Genomic DNA, 17,055 nt, shown 5'->3' with positions numbered 1-17,055 from the left:
ATTTGACCAGTAAAAGCCATCTGCTTGGATTCTAAATGTCTCTGTGGTGATTTCTGGTTCTTTGGGTCAAGAGCTCACATTCTTTAATGTTGAAGACATCAGCAAAGTCCTGGTATACATCAGGGAGGGATGGCGGTGATGGGACTTCGGAGATTAATGCCGAAGCGGGTGGAGACAGCACCGCAACTTGCTGTCGGTGCTGGTCGCATTTGGGGCTGGCAAAGGAGATCGTGTTCGTGTCCCAGTCTATACTGGGACTATGACCTTTAATCCAGTTAATTCCCAGGACCACTTCAAATCGGATAGGGGCTATGGTAAAGTCTATTTGCTCCCAGTGGGAGCCAATTCCCATCGCCACCCCTATAGTGCGATGATCAACTGGGCCCCCTTTGAAATGGCTCCCATCCATTTGGGCAAAATGGACGGGGGCTGGTAAAGCCTCGGACTTGACTTTGAGTGCTGCAAATGTGGCTTCATTGATGAGAGTGCGAGCGCAACCGGAGTCAATAAGTGCCTTGACAGGCAGTTGGGGGCCCCCTTTATAGTGTTGTAACACTGCGTCCACATACACCGTACTTTCTACTTCTTTCACCTTCGTCGGTTCCGTAGGTTTTACAGGAGAAACTGCGGGGGTCTGCGGGGACGTTCCATTCACCGCAGACTGTGACCAGTTATTAGACAGGTCAAGAGGCGAGTCCAGGTTTAGCACTGGGGTATCCTGGAGATGATCCCTGTGCGAAGATGGAGAATGGTCCCCCACTGGGGCACTTATAATCCGAGACCCGGAGGGGTCTGTAGAAACAGGAAGATCGGGAGAGTCTCTGAACAGAAGTGCAGAGGGTGTGAACCAGTGCAGAGGGGGCCCAGTTGATCATCGCACTATAGGGGTGGCGATGGGAATTGGCTCCCACTGGGAGCAAATAGACTTTACCATAGCCCCTATCCGATTTGAAGTGGTCCTGGGAATTAACTGGATTAAAGGTCATAGTCCCAGTATAGACTGGGACACGAACACGATCTCCTTTGCCAGCCCCAAATGCGACCAGCACCGACAGCAAGTTGCGGTGCTGTCTCCACCCGCTTCGGCATTAATCTCCGAAGTCCCATCACCGCCATCCCTCCCTGATGTATACCAGGACTTTGCTGATGTCTTCAACATTAAAGAATGTGAGCTCTTGACCCAAAGAACCAGAAATCACCACAGAGACATTTAGAATCCAAGCAGATGGCTTTTACTGGTCAAATAGGCAATACAGTGCACAGAAGATAAAATGACAGCTATGAGTGTCTTGCTAGCTAGTTGGCAATATAAGGCTTGAAAACGGCGGGGGATTACAAAGCATCACCAAAGCCTAAACAGAGCACACTTTCCCAGGCTTTGGTATGTGGAGCTGTCCTTGAGGTCTGGACGGTTCAGCAAAGGAACAGAGGCAACATAGAAACTGAGATAACAGCCTGACATGCAATACTTGGTCCGCTGGAAACACTTCCCCCCTGCCTATGACGAATGGGTTCGTGCACGGGATGTCTCCGCCCCCAAACTCGTCAACGCCTTTCACATTGCCTACCCAGACAGACCAGCCCCCTTGCAGAATGGGAGGGGGCCTTAAGGGGAGCAGGATGTCAGGCTGTTATCTCAGTTTCTATGTTGCCTCTGTTCCTTTGCTGAACCGTCCAGACCTCAAGGACAGCTCCACATACCAAAGCCTGGGAAAGTGTGCTCTGTTTAGGCTTTGGTGATGCTTTGTAAGCAATACAGGCTGTGAAAGTAAACATGGCCAAGCAGCCCCGCAGTAGCGCTTCCCAGGGAGACTAAACATCAGCACAGCTGTGGAAAACAGGACGAGCGAAACTACACAGACGTTTACAGGCATGAGAACCAAGACTTGACATGTAGCCAGAAACTGGCCTTACTCGTGTCAAGAGCCTTTGCCCCTGCAGGAGGGAGCAAGGTCTGACATTCTGCTCCCCCTAAGAACCCCCCTCCCCGCAATCGGGCGAGGTTTTGGGGGGTAAGCATCGGGAAACTGGCAAACCAGACAGGGAGCAGTCATGTGGTGTTCTGCTACCCACTCATCATGACTGCAACTTAGGTGCTTCCAGCGAACCAGGTAGTAGAGCACCTTATTGCGGACTCAAGAATCCAGGATCTTGGACATCTTGAAATGCTGCTCTCACCCCCACTAACACCGGGAGCAAGATCGGGGTGCCATTCTGGTGCAGGCACGTGCCTTTTTAGTAAACTGACATGAAACACTGGATGGATGCCCCGCAGGGACTTCAGAAGGCTGAGTTCCACGGTGACTTCATTAATGAGCCGTGAGACTGGGAAGGGTCCCACATACTTCTGAGTTTCTTACACGGGTGTAAGGAGCGAAGGTTCTTTGTGGACAAATATACCTGGTCCCCCACCTTGATGTCTCACCCCAGAGACCGATGTTTATCTGCTTGTGCTTTGTATTTGTGTTTGGCCCGTTCTAAAAAATTTTGTAACCAGGGCCAAGTGTTTTGTATTACGTCCACCCAGTCGGCCACCTCCCCCGTAGGATCCACATTACCAAAGTGTCCAAAGTCTTTACCATATATCACCTGGAAGGGGCTGAAACCTGTGGACTGATGAGAGGATCAGGTGTCTGTCCCTAGCATCCCATAAGCAAACTCATCCAGGCAGGTATTCCTGAAGCAGTAATACTTTATTAGGAGCAAAAAGACAGATTAAAGGACTGACTGCCTAGAGGCAGGTGAGGCTACTAATGAGGAAACATAGGCAGGTTACATGTTGATAAGCAATACAGGCTGTGAAAGTAAACATGGCCAAGCAGCGCCGCGATAGCTCTTCCCAGGGAGACTAAACATCAGCACAGCTGTGGAAAACTGGACGAACGAAACTGTACACAGACGCTTACAGGCATGAGAACCAAGACTTGACATGTAGCCAGAAACTGGCCTTACTCATGTCAAGAGCCTTTGCCCCTGCAGGAGGGAGCAAGGCCTGACAGCACCCTCCAGAGCAGCCATTTTCTTCAGGGGGAGTGATCTCTGTCATTGGCTAGGGTTGCCAATCTCCAGGTGGTGGTAGAAGATAGACACTTCTGTGTATATAGTAGTTAAGCCAAAATTCACGCAGAAACCATATATTCAGTATATGCAATTATATTCCAATACTTCACCCCCCAAAAAACCATAAATACAAAAAACCTCCACAATAGTTGTATAATACCTGTTAATCATATTTGAAATTGTAAGTATATAAATATTTCTATCTAATATTTCTCTTTAACAGCAATATATTCATTCATCACAGATGCCTGTTGGACATCTGATGAATATATTGCTGTTAAAGAAACAATATTAGATAGAAATATGTATATACAATTGATGAAAATATATACAATTGATGAAATTGTGTTATACAACTATTGTGGAGGTTTTTTGCATTTATGGTTTTTGGGGGATGAAGTATTGGAATATAATTGCATAAATTGAATATATGGTTTCTGCGTGAATTTTGGCTTAATCTCCATGTGGTGGCTGGATATTTCATGGGATTCTTACAATTGATCTCCAGGTGACAGAGATCAGTTGACCTGGAAAAAAATGGCTGCTTTGGCAGGTGGACTCTATAGCATTATACCCCATTGAGGTCCCTGCCCAAACCCTGTCCTCCTCAGGCTCCGCCTCCCCCCCCAAATCTACAGGCATTTCTCAACCAGGAGCAGGCAACCCTATGAACAGCAGTTGTAATTCCAGGTGAACTCCACCTCAAAACCTCTAGGAATTTCCCAGCCTGGAGCTGGCAAAACTCTAAGTCAAGCCTGGTTCCAATAAGTCCTCATTCAAAGACCAAAACAGGCCTGGAAAGGATACTGCCCTCTCCCTGTCTTTTACTCACATAAAGGAAATAGAGGAATACTGTGGTTGCCTAGCAACAACCACTGAGGGAATCCATTGCTTAAAGCTACAGGTGCTGCTTTTATAATTCCGTTTTTTAAAAATAAACATCAATGTATGTGTTTTTCAATTTCACGTTTTCCTGCAAACCTGCAAAGATCAGTCTTTCCTGTTCACAACTCCAGTCACTGAATTTAAGTATCTTCAGATTTGGCCAACTTTGCTATTAGTATATAACTAGTGGTCACAGAGCTTTTCTTGATTCCATCTGAATGTTGTATGCTTGCATTTCATGGCCCTTTTATCCCACCTGTTAAAAACACACACTTCCTGTATATAGAATACCTGAACAGTGAGGATCCATTAATCGCATTGGAAACAATGGGCTCTAAACCATAAACGTTTATAGTGGACTAAAACTGTTAATAGAACATAAGAAAAGCCCTGCTGGATCAGACCAAGGCCCATCAAGTCCAGCAGTCTGTTCATACAGTGGCCAACCAGGTGCCTCTAGGAAGCCCCCAAACAAGACAACTGCAGCAGCACCATCCTGCCTGTGTTTCACCGCCCCTTATAGGCATGCTCCTCTGATCCAGGAGAGAATAGGTATGCATCATGACCAGCATCCATTTTAACTAGTAGCCATGAATACACCTCTCCTCCATGAACATGTACACACCTCTTAAAGCCTTCCAAGGTGGCAGCCATCACCACATCCTGGGGCAGAGAGTTCCACAATTTAACTATTGTTGACCGTTTCTGCTGCAAGAGACCAGCTTCAGCCCCAGCTTCGCAGTCAGTAAGCCCAGAAATTGCAGCCTTGTAGTCCAATCCTTTGTTGTTTATCGGAAGTCCTACTGTGCCTAATAAGGCTGGCTCAGGAATAAGTGTGCATAGGTGCCTCCCCCCACCCCAATTCTCTCCTCTTTACGTCTAGGAGACCTTCAGGCTAAGATGGGGGCAGTGGTGTACATTGCTCTGAAAGTTACATATGTGCAGGGAATCGAGGAGATTCAATCAAGAGAATCAACCCTTCATTTTTGGCACATATCCCATGTCAGTGTATTCCTGAAGCCCAGGAGTCTCCAACGTGGTGCCTGTGGGCACCATGCTAGCCGCTGACACCTTTCTTGTGCTTTTAGAAAGCGGGCAGAGCCAAGTAAGGTTTTTGCCCAACAAGACGTCTGATTAACCGTGGGCTAGCCTGTGCTTCTTTGTCACATCCTGGAGATGATTGATTTTGGCCACTTCAGGTGGCATTTCTAAGGAAAGTGGCAGAGGTAGAAGTTGTTGCTGTCCTCATCTTGCTGGATGAAGAATGTCCAGAGAAGTGACCCTTTCTCAGCAAATCCAGTTCAAGGCTATACTACTATGCATTGAAGCTGGGTAAAGTTGACTGCCTTGGGTTCAAGTCTCTGTTGTTCCCTGGGTGACCTCAGCCCCTTCTTCCCTCCTATCTCAGAGACTTGAGGCATGAGAATAACTGCATGTGCTGCCCAGAGCTCCGAGAGGTGCAAACGTAATTATTCAAGGAACCTTTCAATTCCAGGAATCAATCTCCTTGGGGGGGGGGGGGATCCAGGTAAAAGGACAAGCTCAAATGGAAAGTAATAATGGATAGCAGAGGACCCAGAAAAAAAAACTTCCAGGTGCCCTTCCCAATCCGCCCAGGCCCAAGAGCTCAGAAAACAAATCACTTCCTTTCTGCAGAAAGTCAGCAGTGGCATGACGGAGAGGTACAACTGTGGGCAATGGAGGCTCTATAAGCTCTTATTGAGTGAGCTGAATGGGCCCTCTTGGCTCTCCAGTTTCACTGCCTTCTTCCACCAGTAGATCCCGCTCTTAAAAGTCAAAGCTCAGATATTAAAAATGCTGCAGCCAAAGCCTAGAGCAGAACTGTTTATTGGGTAGAAAGACAGTAACTTCAGATGTATTACTTCAGTGCATGTAAAAAATAAATTAGCCAATTTGAAAACAGAAGCATGGGTGGCCAAACTCCTAGAGAAACAATCCCTCCTCTTACTCTGAAGCTGGATGCTGGGGGGGGGGAGGAGGGAGAAAGACGTGGCCCTTGTACTGGATTTAGAGACTCCTGGCACAGCTGCTGGCTGCTCAAAGGGGCTTTTCAGCTCAGCCTTTGAGAGACGACATTCCGGCCCGCATTATTTCGTCAACCAAGAGAATGTTGCTAGCAATCACGGTGCTAAAAAGGAAAAAAAAAGGGGGGGGGAGTTTGTATTAATTGTACTGCCTCCAAGACCCGACCCAAGTGTGGCGTAGTGGTTAAGAGCAGTGGTTTGGAGTGGTGGACTCTGATCTGGAGAACTGGGTTTGATTCCCCACTCCTCCACAATGAGCTGCAGAGGCTAATGTGGTGAACTGGATTTGTTTCCCCACTCCTACACATGAAGCCAGTTGGGTGACCTTGGGCAAGTCACTCTCTCAGCCCCACCTACCTCACAGGGTGTATGTTGTGGGGAGGGGAAGGGAAGATGATTGTAAGCTGGCCTGAGTCTCCCTTAACTGGTAGAGAAAGTCAGCATATAAAAACCAACTCTTCTGCTTCTTTAGGAGCTGTCCTTAGATTTCTAAGATAGTTGGAGCCTTTTGTGTGTATGTTTTAGAGGGAAACCCTTACTATCCCCTAGAAAAAACGCACCCATTAAAAAAACCCACCTATTAGCTGAAGAGTCGGTTTGCAATACCGAGAGTACCTTTTTCTAAGTTATTGCTAATGAAAACGATTCCCTTTGTGTTAAGCTTACCATGAATGCAGTAATTGCTTTTTAACACTGTAATTATCCCAGATCCCAGCTGCTCCTGCCATCACTGGCTCACCTGCAAACACAGAAGATGTGCTCTCAACCAACTGTGCTTCAGTTATTTAATAAAGAGAATTTTTGCAGAAGCCGTTCAAACACACACACACCCACACACACAGCACTTCAGTGTGGTGCCACTGGCTCCCATGGAGACAAGCAGGTCAGCCAAACACTCGGGGACTGGCCAAAGATACATGCCCATTCTCCAGTATGTGTCCAAGCTGACTGCTTGTTTTTTAAAAGTTTGCACGCAGTTACTCACTGACACAAATGTTTGAGTAGCGCAGTTTAGCTTTGAGCATAGCACACTGCAGTTCGTTTGGCCCAAAACCATACACATGCTTTTCTGCACTCTTACCAGTGTTTAGATCAACACCAACAAGTTGTCCTGACTCGGCATATTCAGCCTGAACTTTCACGAGTGTTTCTTGAGAATCGAAGCCCGAGTTCTGAGCAAGTACCTGACAAAAAACAACAAGTTAAATTCTTCAGTTTCGTTCACGATGCTCAAGTAATTTGTCATCACCTTGCATGTCCACTGTAAACAATTAAACCACAGGAGAGCAGCGGGTTTAAATTACATAAATGCATCGGGGATTTTACTTGCCATTGCACCCTCGCCTCACACTCTACAGACTGAGCCTCTTTGGGGCATTGTATCAACCCACGCCCTTGTGTTGCAAAGCAAGATAAGTAGTTTTTGCCAAAGTTCCATACCTTAGGAATTATAAGCAGTGCATCGGCAAAAGCCTGAACCCCAAGTTGGGCTCTTCCTTTGATGCTGGCCTTATGTTTCACAAGGGCGTCGGCTATGGCGACCTCGACAGCTCCGGCACCTGGAACTACGCAGCCTGTGAAAGGACACCACAATAATCAAACTAGCTACATGAGCCACAGAAAACACACGAGGCACCTGCTCTACTCAAATTCAGTCCTGAGCGGCAACAATCTTCAGCGGCTAGCAAGCCATAGAAGAAAAGCTTGCTGGGAGTTATCATTTTAAGTAAAAAACACCCCAAATTTTAGAATCATAGAGTTGGAAGGGACCACCAGGGTTACCTAGTCCACAATGCAGGAAATTCACAACTACCTCTCCCCACCCCCAGTGACCCATATTCCATGCCCAGAAGATGGCCAAGGTGCCCTCCCTCTCATGATCTGCCTAAGGTTATAGAATCAGCATTGCTGACAGATGGCCATCTAGAGGGACATACATTTATTTAGAGGAACCACACAAGGAGACATACGTACCCAGCTGGACAACAGAGATTTATGGACTGTTTTAACATGTCTTACTAGTGAACTTGAAGGTAACAGAGTACAACTGAAGGTATAGGGAGTTTTCTGATGTTAAGGCGGTGCGGATTTGGTCACTGCCTAGATAAGAGACCTCCCGGGTTGATTCCTGTGGCATACTGCCTTGAAGTTCCATGAACAGAAGGCAGGCAAGATAGTAATGAATATGTAACATCCCGTTAACTGCGATGCAACTGCCAGCAGGATTGCAGCCGCATCAGAATAATGGATAAACAGCAAGCGGCTCTACAGTCAAATCCATTTCCCTTTTGAAGCAGTAGCCCACACTACTGACATTTTGGGAGGCGCTCTGGAGCGATACTCACCATCCTCAATAGCATTTTTGACAGCACGAAGCCCGTCCCTGATGGCATCCTTGATTTGCGTCAGAGTGTGCTTATTGGGTCCCCGGATCAACAGAGTCACAGAACGAGGGTTGTCACATTTCTCGATGAAGGTGAACTTCTCTTCGCCCTGTCCAAAGAGAAAGAGCAAGAGGACACCTAAGCATTGTAGCCGCTGACTGCAGACACAAAGCAGACCACTGACCACATGCTGCTAAATGCTGGACTGCCTCTTCCAATTCACTGAGGAACACAGAAAAAAAATCCAAAAGGGTGGTTGACACAACCTCGGCCCATCTGCCAGTTAGAAGAAGAGCTGGTTTTTATATGCTAAATGTCTCTCCCACTTAAGGAAGAATCAAACCGGCTTCCAATCACCTTCCCTTCCCCTCCCCACAACAGACACCCTGTGAGGTAGGTGGGGCTGAGACAGCTCCTGTGACTGGCCAAGGTCACCCAGCTGGCTTCATGTGTTGGAGTGGGGAATCAACCTGGTTCTCCAGATCAGAGTCCACTGCTCCAAACCACTGTTCTTAACACCTACACTGTGCTGTTTTAAAACCAGTGCAACTCCTTTCCCAGCATCTAACCAGCTATTAGCCATCACAGATCCAAAAAGCACCAACAGGTAGTTTCACCCTTTGCATATTTGTCAAGCAACAGTACAGCCGAATTCACAGTGCTTCCATTGGAAGCCAGCTATAACAAAAGAGAGAGATAAATGTTTAAGTCACACCTACCAGTGTGTATTCATAGACAAGGCCTGCGTGTCCCAGGCAGTCAACAGAGATGTCCTCTACTGAATTCATAGCAACACCACCACAAGCAAGGGTCAACCTGGAAGAGGAAGCAAAGAAACTGTATTTCTAGCATTGCTACAATCCCAGACGAGGGGTGGAGGGGGCAGAGGAACATCCCAGTTTCAAGATGTCTTACAACACCATCCTCCTAATAAAAGCCACGTTAACTTTAGTATCCAAAGAACACAAGGCAGGTGGATCTGGTACACAGGAGAGAAAAGCACCAGAAAAACAAACAAACTAAGCATTGGAGATGAACTGAAGACCAAATGCATCACTGCCTATATATGCTGCAGTCATGGCAGAAATACCCCAAGCAGGATGGGTTCCCTCCAAATGTTCTGATCTGTGTCAGGCAAAAAGGAAGTCCAGGCTGGACTATCGGACAGCAATGCACACATCCTGGGTGGAGCGACGTGCAATCAGATGATTTATGGGAAAGAACTTGAAGCACTTTCCTTCGAAAAACTACATCACCAGGCATGCAAACTGTCTAGTTGATAATTCTTTACAAAAGCGAGGCCCATGTGGCTGCCCTGCACATTTCTCCCAGAGGTGTTTGGGTGCAACTCTTTGGGAACGGGGGTAAGCAGCGTGATCAATTAGCTAATGGAGGTCATTTTGTGGTCACTCTGTACAAGTCTTCCTTCTAGGCACTGACCTTTCCATGTTCCTGCGTTTTGCTCTGCGTAAAGCTATAATCCCTTCTTTCGCGAGGGAGTCCAAGGAGAAAGGGTCAATCCCCTGAAAAAGAAACAGTGACGACCAGTCAGAGCTGAGGCAATCTTCTCAATGTATTCCACAGCACTAGTGCACATCCACATTAGGAAAAGGTCCATTTGTGGCCTATCAGGTCACTATCTCCAAACCTCTAATCTCACCTTTTGGTTGATCACAACAAAGCCTTTATTAGAGTCTTTACAGATGTTTTTTTTCAGTTCGATAATTTTGTTCACTCTCTCTTCGATGAACTTCCTTTCTGCTTTCACTAGCTTCTCCCTTTCTTCTGCACTCTTATAGAAGAATCCGGAGTTTACTTCTCTGAAAACAAGCAACCAACCACATTGTCTGGATGCTAAATAGTTAAAAGTACATATCCATTGAGTGAACAGGCAAAAATGGACCAGGGCTTAATGCAGCATAAGGGGAGGCTAAGGCTGGTAGAGCCAGGAGTACCCAGAGATACTGCTGAAGAAGCAGTGCGCAAGATGCCCAAATCTCCCCCCACTTGAGCCTTCTATCCTGGTGTGCAGGCATGCCCAAAACTTACGTTTTTTCATATTCCAATGACACATTGCAAGTAAGGATGAAAGCATCTTCGACTCTCTTCTTCATGTCGGGATGGCGAGCGCCGTGATCCAAGACAAGCCCTCTGATCAACCTGGTAAGAAGCGGTTCACTTTTGTTAGGAATTAAAGTTCTCTTGACACACGGTCACAAGCGCCTCCCACCATGTGGACTCCTGCTGCCCAGCAAACAACTCACCTGTGTATCTGCTTCTGACGCAGGCATGCTGCCCGAGGCACAGCATGCCACCAACAATGCCCGAGACAGAAACATTGCTCTCGCATGGTGTCTGACTCCATTAGCTATTATAAAAGCCAATGCAGAATTCGTCCATGCCCTCAGACAAATATTTACAGTTTGAGGTCCATTCTCTTTCGTTTCAAATGCCTAATGAAAAGGCTTTGGCGATGAACTGCAGCCTGGGCTGGGCAGACAAATCAAAGAGCTCTGCCTGCCGTTCACCTTTCGGCTAAAGAGAAAGCGCTGGATAGCTGAGACTAACCGCCGGCTAAGCACACAGCTGTGTCATACCAGCTGGGGAAGATTGTTTTGTTCCAAAACATTTCCATCCCAAAGGCAATTCAATGCAGCATACTCAAACCAACAAAAATGATAAAACAAAAATAAAGACAAAAGAGAACAGCAGCACAGGGCCACTTTCATCCCTGTCAAAAGAGCAAGTTTTGCACTTACGTCGTGTCAGTTTCAGATTTGTGCTTCATCTCCATAATCTCAACCATGTAGAGATCAATCGGCTCGCCTGGTTTTCGGACTGCCAGAACAGAATCCACTACAGCCTGGTGTTTGGGGGTGGGGTGGGGTAAGAGGACGGTACTATTAAAAAAATAATCTTCTACCCATTCCCCAGATTGTCATCATCTACCCTTCCTCCCTTTTAAATATGAAAGCTGCACACAATTACTTAGAAAGGAGAAAACATGAAGCTACCTGAACACTTACCTCTGTTAAGACATCAGCGAGTTCAGCATGCACCTTGGTGCGAAGAGAGGTTCTGGCAACATCTATCAGTGTTTCTCTATCCATTTCTTTTGTTACTTTGACTTGCTCCAAGACCTGAAGGGCTTTCTCCTTTGCAGCCTCAAATCCTTCCGTAACTATTCGAGGATGCAAGCCCTGATACAAGAATAGAAGAATGAATGCTCCCTCCTGATTTTTAGGGCTGCTTTATTTGGCAAAAGGGGGAAAAATGCTTTAAGACACTGGATCTCTGGATATGCTTACACCTTGGATCCAAGAAGATGGCATTTCCATGAGTCTACGTGATCTGTACTGTCCTTTTGAATACGTAGGAAAGAGGTTCCTTTCTACGTAGAGGGTAAAGTACACATTATTCTAGCACAGAGTTATGCCAAAAGAGCTACGAAGCCCACTTGGGTGTTCACTGTGCACACTTGGGGTGTTACAAGGCTCAGCAAATCGGCGTGCTGCCACAGTCAATTATGCCACAAATCAGCACATGATTTGAACATATGAAAAAGCCCAACCTGACAGGAGAATTGGTCCTTGTCGAAATATAAACCCTGGTTTCAGAGACTAAACCAACAACCCCTCAATTCCTCCTTAAGCAGCGGCACTCATATGAAGGGCCTCGATCCGAATGAGCAAAATTTCATACTTTGCTTCCAAAACGTAATGATTGCAAAATAAGCTAAATGCAGTCAAATCCCTGAAGGCTGTCTAAGTAGAGCTGTCTAAGTATAGAAACCACACAGACGTACCTCTGAAATGTAGAGGTCGGCCTGCTTGAGCAGCTCCCCGATGATGAGGACATTGGAAGTGGTACCGTCTCCAGTGATGTCATCCTGCGCTGTTGCTACTTTGGCTATCAAGGAGGCTGTTGGGTGCTGGATTTGCTGAGAAATGCAAGACGTAGTGAGCAACAGCAGCACTGTCGAGTTCCTGTTACTGCGACAGGCCAGGATTGCTGCGCTTCCCAGCGAGCCTTGCCATACTTGGCCAATCCACAGACACGCATCAATATGAACCCTCCCTCCAGCCACCATCAAAACCTAACCAATGAAACATCAGGAACAGCCTCTTGAACATGTGAGACATTTCACAGATGGCTGTACTACTCACTCCTGGTGTGCATCTAAATTTGCATTTCACAACTTGTAATAAAAATTTAACAGTATAAAGGAAAACATTAACCTGTGTCATTTTTTTTACCATCAAGTTGCAGCCAACTTATGGCGACCCCATAGGGTTTTCAAGGCAAGAGATGTTCGGAGGTGGTTTGCCACTGTCTGCCTCCGAGTCACGCTCCTAGTAGTCCTTGGAGGTCTCCCATCCAAATACTTGCCAGGCTGAGTGTGTGTGACTGGCCCAAGGTCAGCCTGAAAGTTTCCATGGCAGAGTGGGGATTCGAACCTGGGTTTCTCAGATCCTAGTCCGACACCATAACCACTACACCACTCTGGCTTTTATCCCCTGTCATAGACTTCTATAAAATGTTCAAGCTGCCATACTGATCATAACAGCAATGCAAACGAATAAAGTGTGGTTTCTGTTTGCTAAAAAAAATAAAAAAAATGACCAAGCTACAGTATCTCTAAATTAGACTTAGATGAAAAGTATTCTGTTGTCTTCAAAAGAAGAATGTTACATCCCTAGATTACACTGTGTTTAAATTTTTGGTGCACTATTTATCTGTCCCTTTTTTACCCTGCCTTTTCTGCAAGGAGTTCAGGTTCCCATAGATGATTCTCCTGTCCTCAGCTTTACCCTAATAACTCTGTGAGGTAGTGTAGGCATTGGTAACTGCGACTGGCCCAAGGTCACCTAGTGAGCTGTATAGCAGAGAGGGGATTTGAGCCCAGAGCTTCCCGGCCATAATCCAGCACTCTAAAAGCCATAGCACATTTCCACTCTGTTTGAAGAAAGGACTCACCATTTCATGAAGCAGTACATTGCCATCTTTGGTAAGCTTGATATCTCCAGCACCAGACACAAGCCTATAGGATAAAAAAGAACCATCAACTTCTAGTTTCACTTTGTAGGCACAGGTTATTAAGAAAATTTACCGAAAACATAGCCCATCCCCTTATTTGGAGCCTGACTGTTCACTCAAGTAGGCCAGCACTGTCCAGTTTGATCAGCAGCTGCCAAGCTTTTCCCAACACCGATGCTTTCCTGTAAACTTTTAAGATTTATATCCTGCTTTTCGATCCCTGTTCTCACAACTGAGGCCTGGCTGCCCCCCTGGAAGGGCAGAGCCTAGAGACAATGACACTTGCAAAGGGGCAGCGGTTAGTCCAATGCAGCAAGATTAAACAAAAGTCAGTGGCATCCTAAAGACTAACTGCATTTATTTCACTATGAGCTTTCAGGAGGCACAGCACTCTTTCTCCAGATGCAGGGGGCCCTGACTCACGAAAGCCTCCTAGTGAAATATCTGAAGAGGTAAGCTGTGGCTCACGAAAGCTCATACCCTGCCAGAAATGCTGTTAGTCTTAAAGGTGCCACTGGACTCTTGCTCTTTTCCCCCTGCGATGGGACAGATTAACACGGCTACCCATCGTAGTGAAATAGATGTTAGTCTTTAAGGTGATACAGGACTCTTATTTTGCATCGAGCCAAAAGTCTTCCTCTGGTCTCTCCCTCACCCACCCCCGTCCCAGGTTCCACTTAGCCATCCGGGCTATGATAAGTTACGTCCCATGATGAACTTCCTTTTCTCATCCATGATGGATCTGTCCGAGCCCTCTCTCCTTCCCATCTAACAGTGCGTTACTAAGGAGAGCTACTCCAGTCTAAGCCCATTGAAATGAATGGGCTTAGACTGGAGCAACTCTCCTTAGGAATGCACTGTAAGTTAGCGGTTGTCACTGCACCTAGTGGCAGCAAGTTCCACAAGACAACTCCACCAACCACTGAAATGAATGGGCTTAGACTGGAGCAACTCTCCTTAGGAATGCACTGTAAGTTAGCGGTCGTCACTGCACCTAGTGGCAGCAAGTTCCACAAGACAACTCCACCAACCACTGAAATGAATGGGCTTAGACTGGAGCAACTCTCTTTAGGAATGCACTGTAAGTTAGCGGTCGTCACTGCACCTAGTGGCAGCAAGTTCCACAAGACAACTCCACCAACCACTGAAATGAATGGGCTTAGACTGGAGCAACTCTCTTTAGGAATGCACTGTAAGTTAGCGGTCGTCACTGCACCTAGTGGCAGCAAGTTCCACAAGACAACTCCACCAACCACTGAAATGAATGGGCTTAGACTGGAGCAACTCTCTTTAGGAATGCACTGTAAGTTAGCGGTCGTCACTACACCTAGTGGCAGCATGTTCCGCAAGACAACTCCACCAACCACTGAAATGAATGGGCTTAGACTGGAGCAACTCTCTTTAGGAATGCACTGTAAGTTAGCGGTCGTCACTGCACCTAGTGGCAGCAAGTTCCACAAGACAACTCCACCAACCACTGAAATGAATGGGCTTAGACTGGAGCAACTCTCTTTAGGAATGCACTGTAAGTTAGCGGTCGTCACTGCACCTAGTGGCAGCAAGTTCCACAAGACAACTCCACCAACCACTGAAATGAATGGGCTTAGACTGGAGCAACTCTCTTTAGGAATGCACTGTAAGTTAGCGGTCGTCACTACACCTAGTGGCAGCATGTTCCGCAAGACAACTCCACCAGCCACTGAAATGAATGGGCTTAGACTGGAGCAACTCTCTTTAGGAATGCACTGTAAATTAGCGGTCGTCGCTACATCTAGTGGCAGTAAGTTCCGCAAGCTGCTCTGAGCCTGGCTTTGGCCGGGAAGAGCGGGCTAACAAATGAAAATAATAAATAAATAAGACAACTCCACCAACCTGGACCAATAATATTCTGATCACAGATTGGGGAGGGGAAAGCTTACAACACAAGTGAAGCCAGATCTGCTTTCCCCCTCCTCTAACAAAAGGTCCCGCCAGGCCCTCGTGCAGCGTCACCCCTCCCCCCCACTTCCGCCCCTGAACGGCACGCGGGGTAGCCCCGCCTCCATTCCGTTGCTCGCCCTTACATCTTCATGGTTCCTTTAGGGCCCAGGTTGGTCCTGAGGACGTCCTGCAGGCCCCGCGCGGCGCTGATGTTGACGGCCAAAGCCGCCTGAGCCCTCGCCACCTCGGCCTTGGGGTTGAGCGCCTTCACCGCCGCCATCTCGCCTCAGCCGCAGAGAGAGAGAGACAGGGGAAGGGGAAAAGAAGGTGCTGCGCGCGCAACTCGCGGCCGGCCGACTGAGGGAGAGAGAGGAGGCGGGACCCGACGTCATTTCCTCGCCCCCTTCTGGAAGGCTCCACCGCCGCTCGGGGCCGCTCACTGGCTTGGCCGCCAACCCGAACCCGTTTCCAATTGGCCGGCGGCGCGTCACTCAAGCCTTGCCCGGCGGGCTGGGAGGCGGCTGCTTGCAGCCGTTGGAAACCGTTGCTAGGCAAAATGGCGGGCCTGGGCGTGGAAAGTACGTTAGGAATATTAATTAGTTGCTTTTTTAAAACCCGCTCACGTTGTACGCAGTCATGCGTGTGTATATGTAAATTGTATAGTAGCTATGTATACACACTTTTATATGAGTATGTGTATAGTCATGTATACTATGTACTATGTGTGTGGCTATGTATACACACACACACATATATACATACACATACTCATAAATATGTGTATTTATATATGTGTGTATATATATACACACTATATATGTGTGTATATATATACACACACACAGATATGCACGCGTATATACATACACATATATAACTACAAATATTTATGAGTGTGTGTGTGTATATATATATATATATATATATATAATTGTATGTGTATATATACATACACACACAGATATACATACACACAAATATAGATGCATGTACATATCTATGTGAATAGGTGTTTGTATATATACAGACATATATATACACATATATGTCTCAAACGACACAAAGGGTTGCCAGGTTTTGTGCCCAGGTCTATAACCCCAAAAAACTAAGAAGTGTTCTTAATCTAGAGTGGTACAGATTTTAAATCCTTGTCGTGTTTTTATATTTAGTATTTCTTTAGGAGTGTTAATATGTTAAATATATTATGTCTATCTGTATTCGTGGTTGATGTGTACCATGATTATTTGAATTGTTCCCATTTTTTTGTGTATTTTTACTGTATTTGCTGGTCGTGGACCGTAATAAATACCTTTGCTTATGCTTACACAGATATGTTTGTATATATACAACCATTATCCCAGGTATGTCAGATCAAAGGATAACGCACTGGACATCAGGAAGTAGTTTTACAGCTATGCCGTTTAATGGTACCAATTTAAACAATACAAGCTGGGATCAAATCTCTCAGCCCAAAAGCAAAAGAAAGAGTCACACTGCTGTTTAGAATTGTTCAAGCTTTATACATTTCTAACAATGGATTTCAATACGATACACTCCTGCGGTTCCCATGGGTGTCATTCTTGGCAACCGAGATCAACAAGTAATTCTGCAAAGCAAAGTCTTTTGCCGGGACACGGTCTTTGTAATAGATAACGCGCTATGTTGCACATTGAGTATTGTGTATGTGCTTTATGCAAACTGAGTGAAGAAGGAAAGCAAGAGAA

At 46.4% G+C, this 17,055-nt stretch overlaps 1 protein-coding gene and 2 non-coding genes across 3 annotated transcripts; all 3 read right to left on the bottom strand.

Annotated features, from left to right (window-relative positions):
* Positions 1-5,998: 5,998 nt before the first annotated feature.
* Positions 5,999-15,632, bottom strand: CCT6A (chaperonin containing TCP1 subunit 6A). The gene is made up of 14 exons (XM_056865244.1): positions 15,475-15,632; positions 13,352-13,415; positions 12,180-12,314; positions 11,401-11,574; positions 11,134-11,237; positions 10,424-10,534; positions 10,035-10,194; positions 9,815-9,897; positions 9,094-9,190; positions 8,336-8,483; positions 7,431-7,564; positions 7,072-7,174; positions 6,657-6,729; positions 5,999-6,094 (listed from the first exon to the last, which is right to left on the bottom strand). Exons 1-14 carry the CDS (start codon positions 15,609-15,611, stop codon positions 6,022-6,024), a joined length of 1,596 nt encoding a protein of 531 aa, XP_056721222.1. The 5' UTR covers positions 15,612-15,632; the 3' UTR covers positions 5,999-6,021.
* On the bottom strand, positions 10,639-10,776 carry LOC130491848 (small nucleolar RNA SNORA15). The gene has a single exon (XR_008933873.1). It is a non-coding gene; the product is annotated as a small nucleolar RNA SNORA15 (small nucleolar RNA).
* Positions 11,724-11,850, bottom strand: LOC130491850 (small nucleolar RNA SNORA22). Its single transcript, XR_008933874.1, has one exon. It is a non-coding gene; the product is annotated as a small nucleolar RNA SNORA22 (small nucleolar RNA).
* Positions 15,633-17,055: the final 1,423 nt, after the last annotated feature.

Source organism: Euleptes europaea, chromosome 19 (assembly GCF_029931775.1).
Source record: "Euleptes europaea isolate rEulEur1 chromosome 19, rEulEur1.hap1, whole genome shotgun sequence".
Lineage (NCBI taxonomy): Eukaryota > Metazoa > Chordata > Lepidosauria > Squamata > Sphaerodactylidae > Euleptes > Euleptes europaea.
Note: the sequence above shows the minus strand (reverse complement) of the source record. Positions and strands in the feature narration are given on the sequence as shown.

Excerpts from the sequence above, each read along its gene's own strand:
- CCT6A (XM_056865244.1), bottom strand. The coding sequence starts at position 15,611 with ATGGCGGCGGTGAAGGCGCTCAACCCCAAGGCCGAGGTGGCGAGGGCT. Across the intron at positions 11,575-12,179 it reads CCGACCTCTACATTTCAGAG|GGCTTGCATCCTCGAATAGT; the intron begins GTACGTCTGTGT and ends TTCTTGTATCAG. Across the intron at positions 7,175-7,430 it reads CACTGCTTATAATTCCTAAG|GTACTTGCTCAGAACTCGGG; the intron begins GTATGGAACTTT and ends GTTTTTTGTCAG.